At 39.9% G+C, this 16,712-nt stretch overlaps 2 protein-coding genes across 7 annotated transcripts in view; both read right to left on the bottom strand.

The window, feature by feature from the left end:
* RP1 (RP1 axonemal microtubule associated) overlaps positions 1-16,712 on the bottom strand; it is a 276,632-nt gene that overhangs the window by 223,964 nt on the left and 35,956 nt on the right. For all 5 annotated transcript variants that reach the window (XM_072998928.2, XM_072998925.2, XM_078393749.1 and 2 more), the window contains 2 exons: positions 11,471-12,127; positions 8,738-8,909 (listed from right to left, as the gene is read on the bottom strand). In XM_072998928.2, the coding sequence (XP_072855029.2) occupies positions 8,738-8,909; positions 11,471-12,115 (817 nt within the window). In that variant the 5' untranslated portion in view covers positions 12,116-12,127. The remainder of the gene's footprint in view (positions 1-8,737; positions 8,910-11,470; positions 12,128-16,712) is intronic.
* Positions 1-16,712, bottom strand: part of LOC144589330 (uncharacterized) — a 146,300-nt gene that overhangs the window by 113,830 nt on the left and 15,758 nt on the right. The gene's annotated exons all lie outside the window — the stretch shown is intronic.

The following is a 16,712-nucleotide window of genomic DNA, read 5'->3' as shown; positions in this document are numbered from 1 at the left end:
CTTTGGGATGAATCTGAGCAGCAATCTCAGAAATGTGCTTTTGGTCATCAGCTTCTAATGGAACTTTCTTTTTGTCATGAATGTTACACAAGGATGATTTTGTGTTAGGAATATCTGATTGTAATCGGTGCTTCACTTGCTCTATTAAGCTTGCATTCGCATCTGTCAAACAGCCAATGTGTCTTTCATATAACTTTTTAACTGATTCTTCAACAGCTTCTATTTCACCGAGTTTATTTAGTGTGCTACTTGATTGTTTGCCATCACTAATAATATCATTCTTCTGTGTTAGGCATACATTTTTTCCTGCTAATCGAATGTCTTTCTCTGAAAAAGATTTGACAGACAGTTGATGCTTTTTTCTGTCATTGGGATATATGGGATCTAAATGCTGTCCAGGCCTACCAACATCCGGAAATATGTTCTGCAACCAGCTTTGGACATAATTTTCAAGAGAATGTTCTGTAATCTCATCAGTAAGACACGTGTGCCTCAAGGCGCCTGACATTCTACTTTCATCTGATGTATTACTTTTACTACCTAGTTCACTTTCAGATTTTTTGTTCTTCTTGGCCTTTCTGTGTTTCACTGGTAACTTCTGGGAAGGAATATTTCCATTTTCTGTTTCACCACTTTCTGTTTCAACCATTGGCTTTGACGAAACTAAGTGAGCTGGTGTTTGTCCCATTACATTAGTGGTTTCATGGTGACTTTCTTTAATGGGCTCATTTTCATGTTTTGATTCATTTTTAATTAACAGCCTTTCTTCAGCTTTTGTAGATGATGACAAATTATGTTTTTTATCTGATTTGGCTTTTAGCCTGGGCAACTGTTTATTAATATTTTTCTTTAGATTAGATGCTGGCTCACTTTTTTGGGATTTCTCCAAAACATAACTATATAAATCTTCTTCAGTGCCTAAATTTTTATTGGAATTATCAGCAGCAATCCCTCTTTTATGAACTGTGATTTTGGAAGAGGAAAGTCGTGCACTACCTCTTGAGATGTACATTTCAGAAGTCTTCACATAATTCTTATCAATCCCTTTCACAGATACATCCTGTCCCATGGTATCTGCTGAAGGCTTTGTTTTTTTCTTTTTCTTCCTCTTCTTCTTCTTGCTATCAGAAGATAAAGCTCGGCTTTCATCAGAAAGTTGTGTAGCTGTCATAATTTCAACACTATCATTCTCAGCAGTGATGGAGGAAGATTCTTTTATATTAGGGTTGACTTGAGTACAGTTGCACTCTATTTTGTTGCTTTCAGGAGATGGTGGATCTACAGAAACCTGAGAAGAGTACAGTTCTTTGCACTGATTGCATAGCATCTCCTTACCTTTTAATAAAGACAATTCTACATGGTTGCTGAAGGAGCTTCCTTCCCTTCCTGGTGCAGCACTTTGATTGGGCAAAGGCTGTCCATCTTCATAGTACTTTTTAAAAGAGGAATGTGCATGGCTGATGCTAGAATCATGACCAGATGTTATGCCATTAGATAAACCTTCTTCTACATCTGCTTTCTCCAAGACATTTTGTAATGAGCTGTCTTCATCAGGCAGATGACCAGATCTCATGGTGTCCAAGGTTTTTTCTTCCATATGGTTATCCTGTAGTTGCTTCATACCATGACTGCTGCACACTTCACTAAGTTCAGGATTAATAACATTTGATGTTTTACTGCTAGAATGAGTGACCACACAATATTCAGATGTGGTCTCGCAATTGTCCGTTTCTTCACTATATGAAAATTGTTCTACCAACTTTTTTTGGACTTCTGTGTCTGACACTACAGTGACACTCTCAACCATTGCCTTCTTTTGTCGGACTCTCCGAGGCCCAGGAGTAGGAGGTCTGTAAAACTTAGGCTTGGCATGATTGTTATTTGCCTCCTTCACATCTGTGCTCATAGAAGGATTCTGCCAGATATCATAATTATTAGTTTCTGTTCTACATATTGAGTCTTGATTGGCTACTTCTGTGTTGGTCTGCTGCAGTGAGATGTTGTCTTCAGCAGGACTGAAGCCCTCTATGGCTTTTTGAGATGTCAGGATATTTAATTCAGATGACGGATCTGTGGCAATTGTAGAAGTGCCAGCACGGCGAACACTGGTTGTCCATTTTATTGTTTCCTCTTCTTGTATATTGAAGCGAACTCTCATCTCAACTGTCATGCTGCCATCTTGATTAAGATGAACATACTTTTCAATGTCATCCGCAGGGGGTATCAAAGAGAAATCCTCACCAGTCTGTGAATGATTTTCTGCTAAACCCATGTCATTGTCAGGTACAAAAGATGATTCTGAATTGTTATCATTGCTATAGCCTTTATAAGAAGAAGCAGAGAACATCTGTGATGTGGAGCTTGAGTCTATCTGAGTGCTCACTTTCAAGCAATTTATTGAAAGCACCCCAAAAGGACAAGATTAAATGAAAAGTGCAGAAGGCAGTCATCAGACATAACCATCCAGGGAGACAGGCAGCAGACAGGAAGCAAAGAGATAAGAGAAAAAGAAAGAAAAAGAGGATTGTTAGTACAGAAACATACAGACAATATTGCATTTGGGCAACAATTAAATGAAACATTACTCATAAGTGGCTGGAATATAATTTTTATGGAAATTTCTTTTACTACATAAGCAACAGCAGCAACAACAAAACCTGGGTTGTATCTAAGTCTAATAGACTTTTGTTGTTGTTATGGCAAAACATCTGTAATCTTGGACATTTGGAATTTTAGATATATATCTATAACGGGCTGGATAGCTCAGTGAGTTAAGTACCTGGCTGCAAAGCCAGAGGTGGGGAGTTTGATTCCCCACTGTACCTCCCAACCAGTCTCTGTAACCTTGGGCACAAGCACAGCCCCAGGACACCTCCGGAAGAAGGGGGTGGTAAACCACCTTTGATATTCTGTACGTATAAAAACCTGGAAAGGGTCACCATAAATGATAATGAACTTGATGGTTCATTATTATTAAATATACATAGATGCTATTTCCTTAGCGCTGTGGAAAAAATCCCACTGATGCAGTTCTGCCAGCATAAATTTTATCAGGGTGGAGATAATATTTAATTTAAATTAATGTAAAATTTCTTATCCTCTCTTTCAGTTTCGAATGCTTCCTGGGGCTCCTTTTTGCTCTGGGAATGTCTTAGAGAGCCTTGGGATGGAGGAATGAAGACTTTAGAAGTCAAAAACATCCAATGGATCTCTGCCACTGCCAGAATCAGGACCTCCACTGGCAACCCAGCAGCAATTCTGAGTCTTCTTCCCTTGGTTCCAATGTACTCAAAGGCTTTTCCAGGGCAAAAGGGAGGTTTAAGGAGCCTCTGAAGCTGCAATGGGGCAATAGGAAGCTTTAAATTAATTTAAAGTAATTATTTCCAGTGCATCGATCTCATTAACACAGGTACAAAGTTACACAATAGGGCTTCCCCACGCCCAACCTGGAATAATGAGATGAGACAAGTGTTGTGGGTAATCTATGGGACACACTTTATTATTAACAATTATAATAACCCTCAACTTGCAAAGAAATAAAGGGGGTTGCCGTAGTGTGGAATCAGGTTTGCAACTGGGGTCTCACCGGACCCCATCTCCTGGAAATGGGTGAGTCCCATGAGCTGAAGTCTCACAGTCCCGAAGACAGCAGGACCTCGGCCAACCCAAATTTGACCGCCCCACGATCGTAAGTCCCCATCCCCACCCCATTGGTGACTGGCCTGGGTATAGCCTCAGTGCATCCTAACTCCCACACACTGTAATCTCATGATCCACCATGCTGGGAGGTTGGATGAGCTATAATGTCGCCTTTGAATACAAGAGGACTCACTGAACCATCATCATTCTGCACTAACCGCCAGTGTGACCAATCTAATTTCCACCCTTTACTGAATCCTTGGACCTCTGCCAGTGTGGGATGGGCAAAAAAAAAAAATCCCCGCCACCAACTACCAATCAGGAAGTGGGTCAAAAATTCCTATCTGGCCCCAAAAGGCAACCAGAAAAGCTCACACTAGTACTGAGGGCGGGTGCGCAGGCAGATTGCAAGCCTCAAAAGAGGCTGAAAGGAGGGAGAAGCATGCTTAAATAGGGCACTCCTTCTCCCTCCTATCCCAGGTTGCATTTGCAAAATTCCCTTGTCTTGTGCGATCCCATGAGGGAGGGCAAAGAAGCTCCACCCAGTGAAGGTCTCTCACCAGCAGAGCGGCCATTGTCCTATACACAGTATTAGCCTAAACAATGCTCTTGTTATTTCAGATGTCCCATCTGTCTTTTGGCTCACACACTTTATTTATTTAAAAACTGAGGTTGTATCACTAGGTAAAATCTAGTTCCAATGAAAATACAACTAATGAACTAAAGAGATACCCAATGCAATTGTACACATATTTATGTGGAAGTAAGTTTCATTGTGTCCAGTTGGGCTTCCTCCTTTGTAAGTGAAGTTAGGCTTACAGATCCTAATCCTTAAAAACCTTTCTATTATTATTATTATTATTATTATTATTATTATTATTATTATTATTATTATTATTATTAGTAGTAGTAGTAGTAGTAGTAGTAGTAGTAGTAGTAGTAGTAGTAGTAGTTGTTGTTGTTGTTGTTGTTGTTGTTGTTGTTGTTGTTGTTGTTTTACTAGATTTATTCATACGCCACATTTCTCCCAACAAGAGACCCGAAGCAACTCACAAGAATAAAATTCACACAATTTAAAAACACAATAAGTTAAATGTTATAAGATAAATTAAACAATAATTATTTAATATTTAAGATGCCAATTTGTTTAATTGGCTTTTAACAGTGTGAGAAGATATTGGCTGAAATCTTCTTAATGGAGCTACATTGTATAAAGCTGATGACAACATGAGCCATAGTGGATTTTTGGAAATTAAAAATTTCTTATCTCCCCTGTCTCAAAGTTCCTGAAGCAACCTTTCATCATGTAGAAGTCATTGGAAGCCATGGGATGGAGGAAGTCTTTACTTCCAAAAATTGCCACCCTTGATAAAATCATCCCAGCAGTGGTGTTTATCAGACATTAAAGGCTCCCCCTCATTCCTCAGCCCCCAACAGCTTTCCCACAGGAGCCTCAGGATCTTGAGGGTAGGGGGAAGTGGATTTCCCCTCCTGAAAAATCACTGCACCTGATGATGTCATCAGTATTACATGGCATAGCTCACACATGGTGCTAACGCATGCACAAAAGCACCTTTGAGCTGCTTTAATTCCCTGACTTGGGAGAAGGGTGATATTTTGAATGAATGAATGAATGCTTGCCATAGCCACACACAAAAGAAAGACTAAAAGGATTTTTTAAAGTCTTATAGCTTTCTTCATTAGTTTTATTGCAGTCACAAAAGACATCTCTTTTGGTGCCTTTGCTTTCATAATCATCCACTTCATGCATGGGCAACTTAAACATCACCTATGAATGGACTTTAGAGGTAGTCATGAGACATAGGGAGACAAGACTGACCTTACCATTAGGCACAGTGTGGGAGCCCTTTCAGGGAAAAGATGCTTAGGGATGGAGAATAGTTGGAACTGTCCATGCCATGTGATCAGCTCTTTGCCCTTTTTACATCTGGTGTGTACAGAGTGCAAAATAATTAAGGGAAATGTAAAAATGCAACCATGAAATGTACATTGTGCTGAAGAAAAATGAGGATTCAACAGCAGTGTACCAAAGGATCTCTTTCCTAACAAGCTAACACTTGAGTGTGAACACATAATCATTTATAAGAAAAACTAAAAATTGAGAAAATATCTGGATCATTGGACTCCTGGAGCACTACAATGCAGGTATATTAAATTAGTAACTCCCACATTCCTTACCCAGTGCCTTGCTTACTTAGCAAAGTCATACCCAAGCCAAGAAGATTCTTATGGAAGCAGACAACTATTAAAGAAGGTGTAAATGGGAGCAAGTCAAAATATAAACGATGAGTTGTTTTATTCAGAATTTTTAGGAAAGCTAAAGCAATGCAGATTCCCTTAGAAAATTTAAGTAAGACGTTTCTTAGTGAAGGAAACTGTCATGGTATCAAACTGCTAGCATACATGAATTGTGCGAACTGACAGTGGAAAACTACATGACTGAAATTAAAATATAGGGAAGCAAGACACAGATACCAGGTCCCAGACATCACAAAGCATTGGCAGCCCAGAAACCATCAGGCAACATGTAGCAGCAGCAGCACTAGCAGTAACAAAAATGGATTTTCCGCCAGAGATTTAAATAGGCAGATGGTTAAGTGAGCACATAAAGAATGCATTGTTTTTCATATATGTGTCTGAATATGCTAAAAGCCTAAATAATATATTTCTCCTTCTACAGATTTTTACTTTTTAAAGAACTGTAGTCTCTGCTTTTTGCCTGAACTTAAGATTTGTTTCATGTTTTCGAATATTTCATATTTGCATCTTTCCAGATTTGAAAAAAAAATGACTTGTACTTGATTTATAAGTATTAGCACTTTTAGTTTTTTCTTATACATATAAGATTGTTTTTGATGGTTTTTAATATTTTTATGCATAAAAGCAACAAGATAAATACAGCTTGTAGAAATAGGCAAGCTGGTGCTGTCTCGAGTGACACATGATTTAAACAATGGTTTGTGTACCTTGATACCCAGATTGATATAATTGAAAATGGTTATCTGCTCTTACACTGAAATTAACCCTTTCAGGAATAAATGTCAGCTGTGACAGACCATCACAGATTCAAATGAAGGGGTGTTATAAATCTCACAATACTCTGAGGACTTTGTTCCAGTGTCATATACTTGATCTTGACAATGGCAATGGCAATACACCAGCCAAACAAAGGCATAATGACAACTAGTTGTCTGCTATACTGAAAGCTTTCCAAAAGAAGAGGGTTGTCTTGCCATTTCTTCTTGTGTTTGCATCTCAAGAACTCATTAATGACCATATTTTAATGAGGTCAGACTTTTAGGAGTGTACAGAGTATTACACCAGCTATATAACATCACTGACCTAGACAATGGGAAGCAGGCACTCTGAAAATGTAAAATGTGTAACTGGGTAAATTGCTGTTTAGACAACTTAATTGATCTGTGACCCTCTGGATCATTAACTACTAGAATGTCTACATGCAGGTCCACAATCTAACCATGTATTAGTAAGTTTGGTTTTAGAGCCTACTTCCTGTATGTTCAGGCTAGAATAACTCCCCCTTTAATTATTTATTTTCTTGCTCTATCCCCAAGGATCTTGAGATGGGTAAATCTTGATTTTCCCTCAATATTTTATTAAATGTGAGACTGTTCAAGTGATACAAGCTTACTAATTCCAGGCAAACATCTGAGCTTCACTACTGACTAATTAACTGATTGAGTGATTGCATGTCTATGTCACCTTTCCACCAACATTGGAACTCAAGGCAGCTGGTATGCTGAGATGTTATTCAAATCTGGATTTCCCCAGTTCTAGCCTGACACTAATCATTTTGCCACATAGGCTGCCATTGGGAGAGAAACTGCAAGAGAGAGACTTATTACAGCTGGAATAGGGAACCTTGTTTTAGTTTTCAGGACTTTCCCTTCAAACTGTGCTTACGGCAGGAAAGGTGTTGCACTGCAAGCTTGCCCTTGAATGCACATACACACTTGTGCTTGGTCTTGTTTGTGAAGTCTCCAATCTGCTAAGAATGAAGCCAGTTGTTAATAAATGTCTTTTGCAATGATCCGGCCATGGATTCTAACTGGCATTTTTAATGCACCGGTGATGTTTCTCTTAGATGGTTCCTTTTTTGTCATTTCTTTAGAGAAAAACAGGGCTGACCCTGGTCATTTTATTGAATAGAATCAGTAAATGATGCAACTTCCATAAGTCAAAAAGTCTGTCTACACAGCACATTACGGCAGCTCCATTCCACTTTAACTGCCATAGTTCCATCCTATTAAGTCCTAAGTGTAGTCTGATGATGCACTTAGAATTTGCTACAGAGCTCTGGTGCATTCCCCTGAATTACAACAGAGGATTCTAATGTAAATAGCTCAACCAAACAGCAATTCTTAAAATTCCTTAGAATTGCAGCTATTGTGCTATCAAACTGTCAGAAATCCTGTTGGGTACTATAGTAAGTCACACTAGAGTAGGCCCATTGAATCAGCGAGGATTTGTTGAGTCACCTCCTCCATAAGTTCAAGTGATTGAAATGGGCCTACTCTAGTTGTAACTTACTACACTAAGCAACAGGATTTCGGCCACTGTATTGTTGTTCTTAAGCGCTATCAAGTTGCCTCCAAATTACGGCAACTCTATAATGAATTGCCCCCAAAGTCTATCACCAACAGCCCATTTCACCTTTTACAGATGCGAGGCCATGGCTTCCTTTACTATATCTCATATTTGGTCTTCGTCTTTCCCTTCTGCCTTCAACACTGTAGATACACTCAATTATGAAGTGTTCCATAAGTCACATTGTTTTGGCATTTGTAGCAGAAAATGAAGCAAGTGCCCCCTTTCCTAACTGACACCAAAAATGCAGTAGTAATATATTAAACAACCAATTATCGCATGGCGAGCTTGCCTGGGTAGGGACCAACTGGTTAGGAGACAGGAAATGTGTCTTATCACTAATGACATGGCATGATTGGGACAATAGATACATTTTTAACTGTTTTGATGCGCCCCTCCACTCTGCATGTGAGACACTTGACTCATTCTTTTTACAGTTCTGCGGAGATTTATTTTTTAAAAGACTTACTTTTTCGGCCCTCAGAATTGACAGCTGTTCTCGGATGTACACGATTGGAGACTCCAGGTAGCTTTCCAGGCAATGAGTACCTATGGGGGTCATAATTTCCTGCTCTGAAAGGTTCTCTCCCTGCCGCCACAACAGCTCCAGAACATAGTACCAAGGCTTGAAGGCTGGGCACCTAGAAGAAAAAGAACAAACAAGCTTCTTTACAGTGCAGAAGAGAAGCAAAGGTTCTAATATTTTGATTAAAACTATTGTTTCTGTGAATACAAACTGAACTTTCAACAAAGCGTTACACTGTGAAGAATTTCTTATTCAGTGTTCCAGGCAGTCAGCAATTTTTTCTGCACACCTGGGAGGCAGTGATGCCTTCTTCCTGTTTCACATTGACCTGTCTTGCAACCATGTAACTACCTAAGTTCACTTTCCTTGTGTGTGAGAGAGAAAAGGGGTAGGAGAAAGGGAGAGAGATTTTCTAATGCATGTAACTTGTGACAGATCTTTACTAACCATGGATTTAACTCATCATGAGATACCTGATGGTTCTCTGCTTCCCTGCTGTGCTGAAAACAAAACCCACTCTGTGGAAAGAAGAGATTGCAAAGCTTCCCGCAGGGACCCTAAGCTCTCGACAGAAAGTTAACAGAATTATGTTCCACAAGCAGCCTAAACATAGAACAGGGCTTCAAGAGCTTATGATGTGGCTAGAACATGTGATAAGATTGAGGCCACTTCTGTGGATGCCCTGCATTAACCTCTGTGGTACACATGAGTATGTAGTAGAAGTAGAACAGGAAGATATGAGCAGGAAGCTTCCTGGTGGGGTTAAAGAGAAAGCTATCTCTTAAAAAACAGCAGGATTTAAATTTCCCCCACTTCCGTCTGTGTGTGCGCACGTCTCTCTCTTCCCCATAGTGTCCATTAAGACTTCAGGTTCAGATGACAAAGAAGCAGTGTATCAGACATCTGAAATGTAAAAGCCACACAAGAGATAATTCCTCTGTATCAGAACAGTGAACTACTTAATAATTGCAGGAAAATGTTACATAGCACAGAAGGTGGTTCACAAATGACTGTACCACAACTGCCATTCTCTAATTCTCTGGGGGACAGAATAAGGTGTTTGTTACCCTATACTTTTCATAATGGCTTCTATAGATACTAAGGGTATGCTTTGGATATTATCCAGCCAGAAACTGGTCTCATAGCTTAATTATTTTGCCCTTTACAGTGGGCCTATTTACGCATAACAATAAAACAAAACCTTTAGAAGTATGTTACGTTGGGAAAGAGGAAGCATTCTGGTGCATTTGGACTTTCTGCCCACAGTGTGTTTGCTACAACATCCGAAGTGTGATCTCTGGCTTGTTCCTCTTCTGTCAAGTTGGTGTTATGAACATGAACAAACCCTGGCTTAAGTCGCTACCTTGTTCAATCACAAAAAAGTAGAGTTCTCAGTCTGGATATTATGATAAACGAATCCCAGACAATAAATCCTGGATTTGTTTGGCCACTTCTTCTGTCAGAAGGAGCCAAGTTGGAAGTAAAGCATTTTCTTGTTCACAGTAATTCCAAAGATCCACAGACAAGTGTGAAGTAACCTGATTGTAACATTCTATTCAATATAGTGTAGAAGTTTCATTTGTGCTATAAAATCTCTGACAGTTCATTCAAAATACCATTTGCAGATTCAAAATACCATATGCAGAACTTGGAAGTACATACATACATACATACATACATACACACACACACACACACACACACACACACACACACACACACACACACACATATAGATATACATATACAGTGGTGCCTCGCTTAACGAGCATACCGTTTAACGATGAATCCGCATAGCAATCTGTTTTTTCAGATCACTAATGCGATCGCATTGCGATGTTTTCAATGGCAAAACATCACATTGCGATGATCGTTAAGCGTTTCGCTTACCGATCTTCGCGTTGCAATGTTTTTTTTAACAGCTGATCGGCGGTTCCAAAATGGCTGCCGGACACCTGAAATGGCCGCCGCAACCATTTTCGCGCCCTGCCCTCACTTACCGAGGGAACGAAAATGGCGGCGCTATGGAGGAACTTCGCTGAACGGTGAGTTTGGGGCCCCATAGGAACGCATTAAACTTCATTTAATGCGTTCCTATGGGTTTTTTTGATCTGTTTAGCGATGTTTTTGCATAGCGACGATTAATCTGGAACGGATTAACGTCGCTATGCGGGGCACCACTGTATATATATACAGATAGATAGATAGATAGATAGATAGATAGATAGATAGATAGATAGATAGATAGATAGATAGATAGATAGATAGATAGATAGATAGATAGATAGATAGATAGATAGATAGATAGATAGATGTAGATGTAGATGTAGATGTAGATGTAGATGTAGATGTAGATGTAGATATTCATGTGTGTATTACTAGAGCACCAAGAATTCCCCATTTCCATCCATCCATCCATCCATCCATCCATCCATCCATCCATCCATCCATCCATCCATCCATCCATCCATCCATCCATCCATTTTTACCAGAGCTCCAAATGTCTCTATGTTCATGGCCACTAGCTGTACAGATTCAGAAATTATGGAAATAGTAGTTAAAAATGTAAGAATAACAAACTGTGCTTACTTAATGTTAATGCCAGCTCTAAACCACCAACACACACACATAAACATACATATGGCAAATAACTTGTTGGCTTCTCTATATTCTTACCTTTCTCCCATCAGTAGTATATAGTTTCACAACAGGATACTGCATTAATTCACTGATGTGGTCCAGAAAGGCCTCAAAGCTTTGTGTGTTCTTCTTACCTAAGACAACAGCGCGTCGGATTCTTACATTGCCATTTTTGAAAACAAGCAACTTCTTAGAGGTACTTGATCTGACAGCACTCCCCTTTTGGAACATGCTGCTTTCTCCTTCTCTAGCTAACTGTACAGCCCTCCGGCGAGCACTGATGGGCCTGCTGTTCTGCCATGGCAATGGCTTTTTTTTGGCCATTTCCAGGTTAATGGGCTTGACTTTCCTCTGCTGGGAACAGATGTAGGACTTTCCATCTTCAAGGTCTTCCAGATTACTGATGCTGTGTATCCCTCGTGGTGTGGTGATATTCCTCACTCCAAAAGGCAGGGGGACTCTTTTGGATAAGTTGTCAAGCAAGGCGTCAAATGACTTGAAAGACCGGCTGTTGACAACCATTTTCACCCCATTAAATTGAGGATCTCCACTTTTGTAAAAACAGACCCGTTTGGCCACAACTGGTTCTGTGACATTGAAAGGCCGCACGGACAAAGACTGTTCACTCCCCGAAGTGTGGGGCTGGATCACTGAATAGTTGGTTGATGGTGTTTCACTCATTTTGACGGCAATCTAGAAATAAGGAGGTAGAAGTAAATGCTCTCTCTTATGATCACAACAATAATGCAGTCCTCATTTCTGTGAAGTCACAAAGGAGATTTTAACAAAAGCAACAGCAGTAAATCTTGCCAAAAATCAATGGCTTAAATAGGTCCATGCTGTTATCTCTAAATTCCACAACGACTGGTAGGATTAAGCTAACAAAGCTTTACTTGCAAATATGTGCAGAATTCTCCAATGTATTTTCACGTATCTTATCATTTTGGTACAACAGAACATTTTACTTAGCAAAGGTAATGATGTCATACCAGAATATTAATTAGATTTTTTTTTCTCCAGTCGTGAATGCAGTGGCAACATATCCTATTTTTACTTTCTACAGACCTCCATATAGAAGAGTGTTTTGGTCCATGAGTGACACAACCAGCTTGTCAATGATTAACAAAAGAAAATGGGCAAAACCCAAAAGGAAATACTGGCATGTGCTTGTGTAATTCCCCTTAATTTCAGAAGAATTTGTGCAGTAGAATTTTACAGTAGAGCAAGTCTAATGATTCAGTAAGGTTTACTTTTCAATAAACACAGCAAATCAAATGATTGCAATGTTGAGCATGCTGTCTTGTACGGAGTTTATTCAGATGTAAGATCCATTAATTCAGTGGTTTATCACCCCATCAGGTAAGTGTATGCATGTGACCTTCACAAGGTATTTTTTCAGCCCCCCAGCTTTCCCGTTGTCCCTTTTTTTTCTCACAAAAGTGGTGAATTGCAGTGCTTGTTAGCCTCTAGGTGTGGCAATTCACCTTTTAAATAGGTCACATATTGCTGTTCATACAATAACACCAAAAATACTTTTTCCAAAATGAAAGTAGACTTTGACACACTTCTGCTTTTGTTTCTATGTGACGGCTGTACAAAATAGGGGTCAAACCAAAGGTTAACCACTTCCAATGTAAAAGGATGCAACCTAACTCAACTAAGCCTTGAATCATAGAAGGGAAAGGAAGAGTGTAGACATTTTAAAATTGCACTATAACAGCTAAGTATAGTTACAAAAACAGAGTTAAATAACCCCATATGCTTCAGGATGTGACACGGTACAGAAACGGCATTGGTCGCCCTGTACAATGACCTGTTGAGGGAGGCTGACAGGGGTAAAATATCTCTGTTGGTCCTCCTCGACATCTCGGCGGCTTTTGATACTGTCAGCCACGGTATCCTCCTGGGGAGGCTCTCCAAGTTGGGAATCAATGGCCTGGTGCTTGCCTGGCTCCACCCCTTCTTGGGGGACCGATCCCAGAAAGTTCAGCTTGGGGAGAGTGTCTTGGTCCCGTGGAGTCTCAACTGTGAGGTTCCACAGGGGTCGATTATCTCCCCAATGCTGTTTAATATCTATATGAGGCCGCTGGGTGGGGTCATCAGGGGGTGTGGGGCATCGTGTCATCAGTATGCGGATGACACCCAGCTCTACATCTCCTTTCCACCTACTGCAGGTGATGCCGTTCTGTCCCTTTAGCGCTGCCTGGGGACTGTACTGAAATGGATGCAGGAAAATGGGCTGAGGCCGAACACGGACAAGACGGAGGTCCTGAGGGTGGGTGCCCCCATTGTTGGAGGCTTGGGTGACTCCCTCTCATTTGGGGGGTCTTGCTGCAAAGAGTGGGGTTCGCAGTCTGGGGATCCACCTGGACCCGGCGCTCACCATGGAGACTCAGGTGGCGTCGGTGGTCCGCACCGCCTTTTTTCATCTTTGGCGGATAGACTGGCTGCGACCCTATCTCGATGTGGGGATGCTCACCACCTTGGTCCATGCACTCGTCATCTCGAGATTAGACCACTGTAACACACTTTACGTGGTGCTGCCTTTGAGGCTGACGCAGAACCTCCAAGTGGTGCCTAATGCAGCGGCCAGACTCCTGAGTGGAGTGAGAAAATTCCATCACATTTCTCCTATTCTGGCCACGTTGCATTGGCTACCCATTCGGTTCCATGTTGACTTCAAAGTCCCGATGCTCACGTTTAAAGCCCTAAATGGTTTAGGGCCTCGATACTTGGTGCAAGTCAGTCACTCGCGCAAGTCAGGAGGTGAGGCTGAGGAGCCTGATACCGAGGGAGGCCCGTAAGGAAAAAACAAGAAACCAGGCCTTCTCGGCGGTGGCTCCTCGCCTCTGGAACAACTTACCTCCGGAGATTTGCACGGCTCCCTCGCTGGGTATTTTCAAGAAACAACTGAAAACATGGATGTTTAGGCAGGCCTTCCCCTCCCCAGTTAATTCCTAATTTTCCCTCCTCCTTTTCTATTATAACATACTCTGTTTTCTTGCCATCTTGGACAAAAAACTCTTTTTTTCTAATTTATGTAAATTTTTTATATAATTGGCCAGATATGCGGGGTATAAATGGAATGAATGAATGAATGAATGAATGAATAAATAAATAAATAAATAAATAAATAAATAAATAAATAAATGAAATTTGACCAACTGGCTGGATAGCTCAGTGGTTTAGGTGTCTAACTGCAAAGCAGAGGTTAGCAGTTTGATTCTCCACTATGTCTCCTGCGAGTAGAATTGGCCTGGGTGGCTTTGGGCAAGCTGCACAGTCTTGAAAAGAAGGAAATAATAAACCACTTATGAATATTCTTTACCTGGAAATGACTTAAGGACATTATTATTATTATTATTATTATTATTATTATTATTATTATTATTATTATTAGTAGTAGTAGTAGTAGTAGTAGTAGTAGTAGTAGTAGTAGTAGTAGTAGTAGTAGTAGTAGTAGTAGCAGCAGCAGCAGCAGTAGTAGTAGTAGTAGTAAAAACACCAGGCACAATCAAGATTATAAAAACATTGAGTGGTATATTAGTTTGATGTTGATGATGATGATGATGATTTGACCAATGGCCTTGAAGACAACAGAAACAACATGATTTGGTTATTTTTTTCTATTTCGAGGCTTGAGAAACAAAATGGTCCATAAAGGCTCAGGCCTGGATCTTAATGAAACTCTAGGTTAGTTTTCATCCACCAAAATCTATTTTCGCCCAAAATAGTTTTGCTGAGAGCATGGAGGATAAGGAAAGTGGTTCTTTCCCAGAACTCAGATTTCAAAATGCAGGATGAAACACAGCAATATAAAGTTGAAGCATGGTGATGCACTTAATATACCATAAAGAAACAGGACCTCCTTTAACTGTTGAAAGATGTATAATAGTCTATCACAACACAAGATTTTCTGACCTTCTATACCTTGCATATCAGCTTGCTTGTTTTGTGGGACATTGTGAGATAAACAAAGGCTTATTTTGCAAGTCCGATTGCTTGCAAAACAGGATTCCAGCCTATGTAGCTTATATCAATTACATAGTTTACATATTAATAGAGGAAAGTAGAATATACTAACATATTGGAAGACGATGATTTTGCATTCATGATCGGGAGAGAGGGCATCCATGCCTCTGGTACACAAACAGGGCTATTAACAGGATCAAAGCCCTGGGGCCTTCTCATTAGCAATGACCTCATTAGCAAAAATATATTCTATATTTCTCAGCAAATATAGAATATATTTTTGTCTTGCTTCTTGTCTACCATGCAGTCAGAGACAGTTGACTCATTGCCACTGGCTTAACAATCAACAGCATAGTCTTTTGCATGTTTTCCCCCCAGAAATTAATTGACTAGTAAATTGAATGGAGTCTACTCCTCTAGTAAGTGCGTTGAGGATTTGCACTCTTAAGGAAGCTTCCAGATTAGGTCTTCTTTGTGGGATTTCATTGTCCCATTCTTAGAATGTTATGAAAGCTACAAAATTGTATTCTCTTCTATTTATAGCCCTTCTATGTTTTCACTAAGGAGACAGTGTAATATACTTGACAGCATGACAGAATAGGAATCAGATGACCTGGGTTCCAGTTCCCAGTTGGAAATGGAAATTATCTGGAGGGTGATAATAATAAATCTGCTCCTTGACTATCTCATATACCTTGAAAAGCCTTTTAGGGTCATCTTTAGTCTGATGGGACCTGACGGCAAACAACATAACTGGTTTTCTTACTGCATCTTCCATCTTTTTTTCTTACAAAACCAAACAATTAATGAAAACAAAGATGGAATAACTGTACAATCTCTTTGAATTGCTTGGATTAATAGCTCTCATCTGGAAACATCCTAGTTCTTGCATATTACAAGTATGGATCGCAGCTTTTCTGTGTACTTTTAATTAATCTAATAGAGAACAATGTGGATCTTCTTTGGCAACAGAGGTTCGCACCTCATTCCTGCATAATCATAAATCCCTCCTGAAAAGGGTCCTCAGAATCAACAACTTGTTCATTTAATTACCGTGTAACGAAATTGCTGATACTTTAGGACTTTATTAAATCAATGGCACTCTTCTAATGCTAGAAACAGTTGTTTTCCTTAATGTTAATTAATCCAGAGCAGAGAATGTTACTTTAAAGACTGGATAGAAGATATTTTCAAGCAATCCATAAATAAGATTGGAACCACCACTCAGTTATTAATGCCTTTAGCATGTTATTACATTCGTTCTTCTCACATCAACATTTCAAGGTCTAAATGAATTATACTATGA

The sequence above is a fragment of the Pogona vitticeps genome, chromosome 4 (assembly GCF_051106095.1).
Source record: "Pogona vitticeps strain Pit_001003342236 chromosome 4, PviZW2.1, whole genome shotgun sequence".
Classification (NCBI taxonomy): domain Eukaryota; kingdom Metazoa; phylum Chordata; class Lepidosauria; order Squamata; family Agamidae; genus Pogona; species Pogona vitticeps.
The sequence above is the reverse complement of the archived record's forward strand: the minus strand, read 5'-3'. Positions and strand labels throughout refer to the sequence as shown.